Source organism: Astatotilapia calliptera, chromosome 6, assembly GCF_964374335.1.
Source record: "Astatotilapia calliptera chromosome 6, fAstCal68.1, whole genome shotgun sequence".
In the NCBI taxonomy this organism is placed as follows: domain Eukaryota; kingdom Metazoa; phylum Chordata; class Actinopteri; order Cichliformes; family Cichlidae; genus Astatotilapia; species Astatotilapia calliptera.
Window position 1 is genome coordinate 44,392,284 of NC_137427.1, and position 12,500 is coordinate 44,404,783.

General features: G+C 42.9%; 1 protein-coding gene across 6 annotated transcripts in view; it reads right to left on the reverse strand.

The window, feature by feature from the left end:
* Positions 1-10,707, reverse strand: part of tmem132a (transmembrane protein 132A) — a 24,756-nt gene extending 14,049 nt beyond the window's left edge. The window contains exons 1-7 of one of the 6 annotated variants that reach the window (XM_080302551.1): positions 10,478-10,707; positions 7,619-8,575; positions 6,013-6,101; positions 2,696-2,922; positions 2,396-2,611; positions 2,101-2,288; positions 761-883 (exon numbers count right to left, since the gene is read on the reverse strand). In XM_080302551.1, the coding sequence (XP_080158677.1) occupies positions 761-883; positions 2,101-2,288; positions 2,396-2,611; positions 2,696-2,922; positions 6,013-6,088 (830 nt within the window). In that variant the 5' untranslated portion in view covers positions 6,089-6,101; positions 7,619-8,575; positions 10,478-10,707. Of the gene's footprint in view, positions 1-760; positions 884-2,100; positions 2,289-2,395; positions 2,612-2,695; positions 2,923-6,012; positions 7,564-7,618; positions 9,004-10,477 lie in introns of those variants that run through there. The other 5 variants (XM_026172170.2, XM_080302550.1, XM_080302552.1 and 2 more) reach the window with 5 other exon arrangements.
* Between the last annotated feature and the right edge of the window lie 1,793 nt (positions 10,708-12,500).

Below are 12,500 nucleotides of genomic sequence, written 5' to 3' on the forward strand. Positions count from 1 at the left end.
TAAACAGGATTTCTCATTCATCATTGTAACAGATGAGTTTTCTCCTGCCATATTCCTCTTTATATAAACGCTGACTCCACCAACACTTCAGATTAGCACCACTCAGAAATTATTTGGTTTATAAAATGTATCATGTTTAAACATATCTTTTTTACTGCAGGGCTATTTTCTTATATAGCAATTTTTCAGCTCTAATTGAACACTTTCTAAATATGCCTCATTCACTTGTTGCAGTTTTTTCTTCACCAAAGTGCTTCTAACACTGAAATGCAGGTGAATGCATTGGATAGTAGCTTGGGGTTCACTATCTGCCTGTGGACTCTTTGGCATGTAGAGCAGAGATGGGATCAAAACATCAACATCTGCTCTAGGTCCTGAGCTACAGCCACCCCCACGTAACTTCATCTCTGTAACAGTCAACGCATCCACTGAAGCAAACCATCAATGTGTTTATCAGTGGCTGAAAAAGTGATAAGACTATATAAATGGAGTCTCTTTATTATTTATTAAAATCTTTTTTAAAAATCTTCATCATGAGTTCATCATGTGTCCAAGTTGCTGTGACGCAGACTGAGTCGAAGGTCATCTACCAATCAGAAGCCGTGCGTTTAGATCCCCGACTCCTCCATTCCACATGCTCCAGGTGTTCTTGGACAGCACAGTGTGATATTTAGACAGCACATAGAATAAGACTGCATACATATTTGAGTTTGTAGTAAAAAGCACATAAGAAATAACATAGTATTCTACTATAACATACCCTGCTGATGTCATCTGTAGGTCCGCCACTGAGTAGTACAGCTGTATTTGGTTTTTCATGGGACCCCGTTGGTTTCTGCGGGCCCGTGGACCATCCATGTCCCCATCTATATTTGGATGGTATCTGAAAGAGACACGAGTACACTTTGGGACTGGGCATTTATAGAAAACTACTTCAAGCAAGAGCTCACATTTTGTGGAATGCACTTATTCCACAAAATGTTCATGTTCTTACGCCAAACGTCTCTCTGTGAGGTTTACTCTTTACTAGAGGGATTTAATCATTAGCATAACTGAACTGAACGTGAGCAAAACCAAAGACATGGTGGTGACCTTCTGCAGTCTTATTCTATGTGCTGTCTAAATATCACACTGTGCTGTCCAAGAACACCTGGAGCATGTGGACTAGCAGAGGGATCTGGCTGCTTCGGTCACCACCACCATCCACGGGAAGCCAGTGGAGGTAGTTGAGGAGTGCAAATACCTAGGAACCATCTTTGACAACCTCCTGAAATTCTCTGCCAACACCGAGGAGATTCTCAGGAGGTGCCACCAACGGCTATACCTCCTTATAACTCAACTGCTTTGGAGTCAGCACACCCATCATGATGACTTTCTACTATGCCTTCCTGGAAACCATCATGACCTTCTCGATCACCTGCTGGTTCCACTCCCTCAGCCTTCATACAGGAACAGACTGCAGCACACTGCATCAGTGTGCTCTAAAATCATCGGCCTGCCTGTCAGAACTCTGACAGGTTTTCAGCCAACAGGTCCTTAGACAGGCAGCCAAAATCATCACTTCCTCCTCCAATTATAACAAATTATTAAAAATATGGAGAAAATACTTTTTGCAATTAAATGTGTCATGGTTTAGTTTAATGGCCGTTAGACTACATCAGACTAATGTAACCAGTGCGGTATAACAGTAGGTGCATGTCTCTTCCGGTCGGTTTGGTTTTTTAACTGATATTCAAATTGCTCATAAAAATACCGAAACAAAAATGTAAACATTACAATGTTTTTAAGCTGAGGTGAAAAAGTTGGCAATGATAAAAAAAAAGCTAAATGTAGCAGTACACCATAGTATAAAAAATGCACTGACAAAGTACTCGATCAGATCTGTGATACAGAAACTGCAACCTTGTTCACATGAACATATCCATCTCAGTGCCATGTCTGCCTTCATTATCACCAATTAAAGTTTAACTTCATGTAGTTTACAGTCTAAAGTGCTTTAAGTCACCAGTACAGCTATGATTTTATAAACCATATAAATAATAATGTAAGTCTATGAATTCATTTCCAGCTGGTGCTTTTTTAGTCCTGCAATCACGTCACCTCAGAAACTGCGCAGTTGCTTGCTGGTGGTTGCCGTGACGGCGTATGCTCCGTTGCCATTTTCGCTTCTGCATCCATTGATGTGTATGGCGGGTATTACTGTACCATGGATGTGACTGGTTGACAAGTGGATTGCTGTACCAGGAACTGGGCAGTGTCAGAGTTACCACACACAAACCTAGAGGCGGCTGGGAAACAAGACAGTCGTGTAGTCGTAAAAAGAAAACGGAGTGAAACGACTGACCAAGAAAGACAGACATTAGACAAAGAAAACATTACAAAATCTGTTCTTCACCTGTGTGATACAGGAGGCCTTGTGCTCCTCTGTCTCCTTGAAAGCCAGTAGAGTGATGCAGGTCCGAAGATCAGAACTGATGTTGCCTCGCTTGTGAAACAGTACCCTCACCCTGAACCTCTCCTGACCTCTCTTATCCCGCTCTATTTCCACGCTCTCTGAGAGAAGGGAGGCAGATAGAGGGGGAGAGGCAGGGAGGACGGACTCTGATAAAAGCTGTGGATGAAAAAAAATACAAATGAATCTGTGGGGGTTTTCAGTTACATCTCCATCTCTTATCATCTTTTCTCCTCTGCTTACCTGTGTCACAGAGTGAGGGCCAAATGAAGCCCTGAGGCCGGGCTTGGTAGCCCACCCTGTCGGAGGCAGCATGAACATACTCTGAGAAAAGGCAAAAGGGCTAAAGTTGGAGAAAAGAGGGCCCAGCTCTGCTTGGGACAGAGGGAGAAACTGCCAAGAAGGGGGGGTGACTGACATCTGGACTGGCAGGGAGAAAGGAAAAGGAGGCTGCAGGAGGGATGGAGGGACTGAGTCAGTAAAAAAAGAGAAGAGGCAGGTGTAAAGGACATGTTACTATCACAAGGTCATAAATGTCAGACTTGCTGAGATTCGCATTAACTGCCTTCGTTTCTGTTATATTTGGGCAAGGCATCAACCCATACTTTGTCCAAAGAACCCTAACACACCAACAGCACTGTGGTATCAGAGTGCTTGATTAGTTGGACGGCCTTTGTTGATGGCAGGCATTCGCTGTGACATTGTTTCAGGAAGCTTATGCTGTTTTACATTTGCCTCTGTCCAGAGCGTAAAGTCGTCTACATCTCACAGATTCTTAGTGGGGTTAAATTCTGGACTCTATGATGGCCAGTCCATGTGTGGTAATGTCAGCGCATGCCTTGTCAAATCTAAAATGAACATAAATTCAAATGTATCAAAGTAAAGCAGTCTCTCTCCTTTTATCTCCAACGTCATCCATTACATTGCTGCCATATTGACGCCATTCACAGACCATCCATGGAATCCACATTTTTAATTCAATTCCTTTTTATTTGTATAGTGCATAATCACAACAACAGTCACCTCAAGGTGCTTTATATTGTAAGTGTCATGGTCGCCGTGTCTGCCCGGCTGACCCAGGTTGGCTACATATGTTTCTTGTTTTCCTTTCCCTCTCTCTAATAATCACACACCTGTGGCTCATCGCTTCACCAGCGTCCACTACTTAAGGCAGTGGCTGGAAACATCTCATCGCTGGACTATTGAGTAACCTTGGTAGTAAGCTCCAGAGGGCTAGTTTCTAGTTGTCTTTTCGCGTTGTTGTTTCGTTAGATTAACCGCTTGTTTCCTGTGAATGGGAATCTCTTTCCCTTGGAGCCCTGGATGTGCTAAGTTGCTGGTGTGCTGTGTTTCTGGAACTGTGTGAAGATTCCCTTGTGTGTGAAGAGCCCCCTTTTTTTTAGCTTCCTTATCTGCGCTTGAGTCCATGCCAGCTCGTGACAGTAAGGTAGTCCCTACAATAATACATACAGAGAAAAACCCAACAATCATATGACCCCCTATGAGCAAGCACTTTGGTGACAGTGGGAAGGAAAAACTCCCTTTTAACAGGAAGAAACCTCCAGCAGAACCAGGCTCAGGGAGGGGCGGGGCCATCTGCTGTAACTGGTTGGGGTGAGAAAAGGAAGAAGCAGTCTTACAGCATTTGAGGAAGCACTTTCTCCCTCTCCCTTATCTTTCCTGCTTGGCTTCTCATGTCTTTGTATAATCTTGCTTACTCACTAACCCTAAGACAGTCTCCCAAACGTGTTCTCTAAAAATGTAAAGAAGAATTGTGGATTTGATCAACTGGTCCCTTAATGAAACTGACAACTCCTGGGCTTGGGAGAGCCCGATTGTCCTGCGGAGACGTTTGCTGCCGGATACTCGATGGTCGGTTGCATTGTGTGTCTGGCGACACTCTCGATGGAGGACATTGAACGACATCTACCAATTCAGAATCACGATAACAGAGTTCTGGCTGATTGGAGCCGGCTCGGACCTGGCTTATCGAAGAACAAGAAACGGCTACAGCTGTTCAAAATCCCACAAGGCTGGCCGACATGATAGACGATGGGCAGGGATGTGAGTACTCAGACTGTTTTTGAATGCAATATGGAGAAGATCTTGGAGAAGCTCAGGGCTCTGTTATATGGATAACATCTTGAAGAAGAAGAACAGGAATTGAGAGACCTGGTGACCAGTGATGGACATTAGACCAACTGTAAAATTGGAAGCAGTTTGTTCGCACTCAACAAAACAACTACCATCTTCATCTCATGCAGGCCCCCTGGCGCCAGGTGGATGCTCAAGGCAAAAGCTGACGGGAATAACAAAACTCTCCCGCAACATCTCTAAAATTAGAAATATCCTGTCTCAGAGTGACGCTGAAAAACTAGTTCATGCATTTATTACTTCCAGGCTGGACGACTGTAATTCATTATTATCAGGAAGTCCTAAAAACTCCCTGAAAAGCCTTCAGCTAATCCACAATGCTGCAGCAAGAGTCCTGACAGGGACTAGAAAGAGAGAGCAGATTTCTCCTGTTTTGGCTTCCTGTTAAATCCAGAATTCAAAATCCTGCTCCTCACATACAAGGTCTTAAATAATCAGGCCCCATCTTATCTTAATGACCTTGTAGTACCATATCACCCTATTAGAGCACTTCGCTCTCGCTCTGCAGGCCTACTTGTTGTTCCTAGAGTATTTAAAAGTAGAATGGGAGGCAGAGCCTTCAGTTTTCAGGCCCCTCTTCTGTGGAACCAGCTTCCAGTTTGGATTCAGGAGACAGACACTATCTCTACTTTTAAGATTAGGCTTCAAACTTTCCTTTTTGCTAAAGCATATAGTTAGGGCTGGACCAGGTGACCCTGAATCCTCCCTTAGTTATGCTGCAATAGACGTAGGCTGCCGGGGGATTCCCATGATGCATTGAGTTTTTCCTTTCCAGTCACCTTTCTCACTCACTATGTGTTAACAGACCTCTCTGCATTGAATCATATCTGTTATTAATCTCTGTGTCTCTTCCACAGCATGTCTTTATCCTGTCTTCCTTCTCTCACCCCAACCAATCACAGCAGATGGCCCCGCCCCTCCCTGAGCCTGGTTCTGCCGGAGGTTTCTTCCTGTTAAAAGGGAGTTTTTCCTTCCCACAGTCACCAAAGTGCTGCTCATAGGGGGTCATATGATTGTTGGGTTTTTTTCTCTGTATCTATGAAGCGCCTTGAGGCGACTTTTGTTGTGATTTGGCGCTATATAAATAAAATTGAATTGAATTGAATTGAATTGAATCCCTTAGATAATAAGACTGTTGTGATTCTCTCCCCCCTCATTCAAGGACCGAAGTTTGTTGACTTTTGCTTGACAAATGTAGCTACAATCATACAAGTGCAAAGATTTCTGTTTATTTCTATAATAGCAGCTATTAAATAGTTTCACAGTAATTTAGGCGTCTTAAACACTCACAGGTGACATCTTTGGTATAAGGTGAACATAGATAATGATCTGAGAGAATGAAAGTATGACAACAATAACAACAGGTGAGCAGCTGTGATACACAGTAATACACAATAATGACTCACCTGTGATGGAAATCCAAAGCAGCAGCAGCTCTCCTGTTCGTCCCCACCACACAGTGACACAGCTGACACCTTCCATCACTGCAGGTCTCCTGCAGCACAGTGAAGCCAATACGAAACTTTCAAACCTCATCCATACTCAGCTGGCAGATAATCGGCTCGTCCTCCCCCACAGGGTGAGTGGACGGGCTTCAACCACTCGTACAATCAAGCCCACTTCATAACCTTATGAAGAAGGTTATGTTATCACCATGTTGTCTCAACTGACAGTCACAGGATTGCATACACACAGGTATGAATATAATGGCTTTGATAGGCCTTTTAATGATTTCTCAAGCTGTTCGTTTTCCAGGGTGGAACGATTATACAGTTTTTTTTCTGTCTGCATAACTGTGATAAATTAGTTATGCAAATATCATATGTCATATCAAATATGTACATACAATTATTCAGTCTTTTACTATCTCGTGCTGAAAGTAAAGTTTTTCACTGTCGTGGAACTTCAAGGCAAAGGCCGGTTAACTTCTTCTTGGTGACCATTAATATAAACCACGCCTGTAGGCCCTGTTCTTTTGTTTCAGGTGAGGCTCATCCACAGTTCCCAGGCCTCTTGTTTCCTTTGCGTCTCTCACTGAGAGAGAAAAAACTGGACAGGATCCTACTCAGGTTTGACCTCTGCTACAGTTACAGCCTTCTAGCCCAAAACTCATCCTAGGATTTATCTATCTGCTCACACTGTAGGACGAATTGTCTTCAGGTGTATTTCCTCAGCTCGGTCTACGTATTCTGTCTCCGTGTTTACACTTGGCTTCAACCTACCTGCTTGATTAGGCAGGCATAATTAAGCCTTAATGAACTGTCATAGTAACAGTACTACAGTACACCCATGTTAGGAAGGTGAAGGTGGATATCCTCCTGCTTTGGGATAAAAAATATTTAGTTTTGACAAAAACTGTACTTGTATGTCTGAAATGAAACAAAACAATCCTTTTCTATTGTTTTTACAGTGAAGTCAGTTTTGCGCATCTAACCCTGTAGCTGCCTGCGAGGCTGCTACAGGGTTCATGTTAACTGATCAATAGGGTGCAAATGATTGATGGCAGAAGCTGCCAATCCAGTGCTATAAAAGTTCATTTCTGGATTTGCAAATGAGGGATAGACACATAGACACAGAGCACCTGGCACTTTAGTGCTGAAAGGAATGTCTTCTGCGGAGAAGCTGGCATCCCAGTGGTAGAAAACCTGCTTCTCCATTTTGCAAATGAGAACCTGACATCCTGATATCAGGAAGTTTGCTGCTGCATATGGCAAATGGTAAAATCCTTTTGTATTATTCATTTATTAACAGACTAACAATTCATTTTGAAATTCTGATCTATAATAAATGTTTATATTTTACATTAAATGATAAAATAATAAGTATCTTTAGTAATTTCTAAATAAAATAATTTTAAAATGAATTTGTAAATTAGTTAAATTATTGCATATTTGACTGCACAACTCATTAATGAAGCACAAAATTCTTTATTTTGATGCACATGACCCCTCTGGTCCTGCATATGTATGGTGATTGTGTTCGTGAATACCGTTTCACATGTGACATCCTTACCCTTAAAGAATAAACCTTAATACACGCTGAATGAAAGATTTGATGTGCTGATCCATAATAGCCGAACAGAATTGCAGCATTAACAGAAATTAGGACAGGACCCCTCTGGAGTCTAGATGATGATGGTGGTTGGATGGTGCTCTGGGTGAACAGGTTAAGGGGAGATGGGGAGGAGGAAGGCTGCATGCTGATTGGCTCAATGAAGGTGTAAAAGAAAATGACAGCGCTAGAGAAAGAACGTCAGCATTGAGTTTGACAGTGTGGGAAAGTGGAAGTAATATAAACTTTAAATTCAATTAAATTTTATTTTCACAGCTTCAAATCACAACAACAGTCACCTCAAAGCGCTTTATATTGTAAGGTAGACCCTACAATAATACATCTGGAGAAAACCAAACAATCATATGAGTCCCTGTGAGCAAAGACAGGAAGAAACCTCCGGCAGAACCAGGCTCAGTGAGGGACGGGGCGATCTGCTGCGACCAGTTGGGGTGAGAATAGACTAGCAACTAAACACTCAGGAAAGCAGACAGTTCAGTTATATTTGATTTAGAAGCACCAGATCACGAACACAGTTGCTTCATAATGTAAAGGCCAAGGAGTGATCACAGATCTTCCTTTTTATGCATAAGCTTTATATACATTATCTACAATTATGAATATTTAATGTAATGACCGCTGTGATGGATATGATAGACATCATCCGTCCTCTTAGTCTGAAGAGCATTTTTTTTTTTCCTTTTTGCCTGTCCCGTTTGGCTCTTTTGCATCAGAATTGTTGTCTAAAGGCAAAGAAAGATGCCCAACGGATTTACTTTACCAAATTGACCATCCCAGCCTTGCCGTAATGGTCCATTTGATTCACCTTTTATTGTTCATTTTATTTTCACTTACTGAATACGGGACAGACTTGACTGGGGGAAAGAAGGGGAGAAAGAAAGAGGGAAAGAGAAACGGCTGAGAAGAGGGACGGGGGAGAAGGGCAAAAGACAAAAACCAACAGAATGAGCAGAAAAGAAAAAAAAATGCATATATCAATCACCTGGATCACCTGCTGAGAAAGAAAAAAGAAAACAAGCAGAAGAGAAGAGTAATAGAATAAACAACATCACAATGATATATGGGAATATGACAGTAAATACTAAATGTTAAACATTATTGTGCAGCACATAAGATCAACAGAACACAGTGTGCTTTGAGGTAGGAGCCAAAAAGGGTGTAGTTTGTGGGTGTGATCACCCGTGTGTACACCTGTGAGCATGGACACGCTTGTTTTTAAAAGGTTCATGTAATGATCTGCTAGAGGGTGTGGGGGGGCCACAGCCCCGTCCTCCAGGGCATGAAGCAGGTATGGAGGAGATCAAAACTCCAGACATCCAGAGGCCCCCAGAACACAAGAGACCAAGGAAGACCAACAGAGGGGCAGCCGCGCCACTGTCCCAGAAAGAGCTGAGGAGAGTCCCAGGTGAGAGCTCACTCAGCAGCCGCGGAGCAGAAGCCAGGGGGGGTTGCAGTGACGCGCCCGTGAGCTCCGCCGGCAGCCAGCTGTGCCTGAGTGACCGAGCCCCAGGCCGAGAGGCCGGGGGCACCCCACCTCCGAAGGGGCCCGAGCGAGCCCCAGGCTCCAGGCCCCGATAAGCGGCCGCCAAGGAGTGAGCCGGTGTGTACCTGGACGCCCATCCCCGGACACAAAGAACCACCAACGCACCGACACCTGAGGGAGTCCGCCACCGGCAGGGGAAGTGGTGGTGGGGGGAGATAGACCTCCAAACCTTGGAGGGCCTGAGATGTCCCCAGAGAGGTGGCGCCTGACACCCAACCTGACATATAGACACAGAAATACAGGCACACACAGACACAAACATCCATTCCCACCCTCATGCTCTCATATGCACTTACTCCATACTCAACCAACGTGGAGACAGACATGAAGAGACGCTGTACACACGATCACACTCCCCAAGCGTACTCTACAAACCGGGTCTAGGTACCCTTGCCCCTGGAGGGGGGAACTGCACCCTGAAGAGCATTTGAATCCTGTGAGTGACCTGTAAGGCTACAGGTATTTTTTAAGATCACACAAACAGCTGTAAACAACAAACCTTATGTTTCATGGCGACAGGATGGTAAATGGTAAATGGCCTGTATTTATATAGCGCTTTACTAGTCCCTAAGGACCCCAAAGCGCTTTACATATCCAGTCATCCACCCATTCACACACACATTCACACACTGGTGATGGCAGCTACATTTTAGTCACAGCCACCCTGGGGCGCACTGACAGAGGCGAGGCTGCCGGACACTGGCGCCACCGGGCCCTCTGACCACCACCAGTAGGCAACGGGTGAAGTGTCTTGCCCAAGGACACAACGACCGAGACTGTCCAAGCCGGGGCTCGAACCGGCAACCTTCCGATTACAAGGCGAACTCCCAACTCTTGAGCCACAATCGGATTTGCACTTCAGGCAACTCGAACTTATTTTTAACGAGCTACAAAATGGCCAAAACAGAGAAAAGAGAAAAGCCTACGCGCCGTCATAGCTCAGCTGGCATGTGCCAGCACAGGATCACAGCCCAAACAACAGAAGGTACAGCTAAATATATCTGTGTGTGTTAGGAAATGTTCTCATTGGTCAGTGTCAGGATCAATGTCTGGACATGGCTCACACAGATGAAACACGCTAAAGTCATCCAGAGCAAACACACAACTGGTTACTCTGTGAGACAAACCTGAACTGAACCTACTCTACAAGCAGAAATTTGATGATTCACACACACACACACACACACACACACACACACACACACACACACACACACACACACACACACACACACACACAGATATAAAACACTCACCTGCATTTGTCCATTTCAGCTCCAGATTCCAACTGTTTTTTGAGGCATTTTAAAACTTGTTGACGTCACTGATTCCAGTAAAAGAACAAAAATGATTTAAAGCAAGAAAAATCATTAATATGAAAAATAATACTCTCCTTTTTGTCTTTCTTGGTTATCTTTAGTGGTATGCTGCTGCTTTAAGCCCCTCTTACTCGCTCTCATGCGTCCCTCCCTCTCTGCACCAGATTCATCCAATACAGATTTTCTCATTTAATATAGTAAGTAATCTCCTCCACGCTCCTCCCCCCATGCAGTTCTTTATGAGCTCATTGTTTCTTATAGGTTTATCTTCCTACTCTCCTCCCCTCACCCCTTTTTGTGCATCTGTCACTTTTTGTTTTCTCAGACATCTTGGTGATTCTGTGCATCTACAGTATGGTGGATTGTTGGGTAGTAGTAGTAGTAAATGTGACACTCATTACAGTAGCTGCTTATGGTTTAATGGTATGGGTTATGGTGGATTTACAGTTTTTTACAGATGCTAGGACACATTTCTCAATACTTAGGTCACTTTTGCAAAACTCCTCACACAGTGAGCACAACAGAAGTCTATGTGGGCTAAACTGAGGACCAGTTATCATTGTTTTGGCACAAAATGCATTCAATGACTACATCTCTCAAATTTCATGAATTATCTTCTCACTCAGACACAACAACTGCCAAAAATCTTTGTACGTACAGGACACTTTGCATGTGCTTACATACTGTTTTCAAAACTGTTAAACTTATGGCCAAAACAATAACACAATGCAAAACTTAAAAAGACAGCAAAATTCAACAGCAATATTTTATTGAAACATATTTTAAATCTAAAAATGCAGTTTAACCAGCCACAGCTGATTCTCATTGTAGATGAACATCTACACAGGTGTTACTCCTTCAATTTTTCAACTCCTTCAATTCTGGCAGCCAGAAGATTCTTTCCTAGGTGTGTTGCCCTGGATGACATAAGATGTGATGTGGATGAGAACCTGTGGCCAAATGGAGGAGACCGAGTAGATTAGCATTACTATTGTATGTGTATCAGTGGATGGTGTGTATACAAATTCTTGTATTTTGGGATTACTTAGTGCAAAAACATAAAAATACATAAACAAATATTAACGAATTCTGCATGATGTCTGATTCATTCCAGTAACATATATTGAAATTATAAACAGAGATGTGTCCTTGTTTTACACAAGGAAACACTGTGTAACATGTTGTTAGTGTTTTTTAGGTCATTGTTTTGTGGGTGACAAAGTGTGTTTGTCGGCTGTCAACCTTTGCTAGTGTTCTGGAAGAATGAGTTTATTTGAGACCTGAATGAAGTGTTTTGGTAGTTGTAGTGCATTTTGAATGTGAAATGAACTGCTTTGCCAAGCTGACGGTCAGTTAGGAGGATTGTGTGAAGAGTTTTGCAAAAGTGACCTAAGTATTGAGACATGTGTCCTAGCGGCTGTAAAAAACTGTAATAATATGGTGATAAAATAGTTCTTAGAAGTTTTCATTGGCATTATTAAAAAGATTTTTTTTTAACTTAAATCCCTGAACAGTGACTCCTGCACCTGCAGGTTTCAGTCTGTGGATGTGAGGTTCAAAGAAGCAGGATGGGAAATCAAGTTATTGGATTTAGTTTGTTCTTATAATTTTGCTTTGGCAGTAAATTCTCTGCCACTGACTAGCTTGTTTTGAAAAGCAAAGACCTGTAAACACAATAAATAAAAAATGTTACCTAAATTTCATTTAGGCCTTTTACAGTTTCTGCTCGTTGCTTGAACACTATAAACCCATGCTTAGACTAAAGTAACACAACTTGAAGCTTTTGTTACCATACCTCAAACACATGTACCCATACCTTAAACAAAAGTGCTGCTTTGCACTCTGGTTGCAATTATGCAACACACTTACTCCTTTATGCAACACACATGGTCCTGCATACTACACTCTATTTCATACATAAGACACTTCGTTCAAAAATGAAATTTCCGGGTGCCATTTG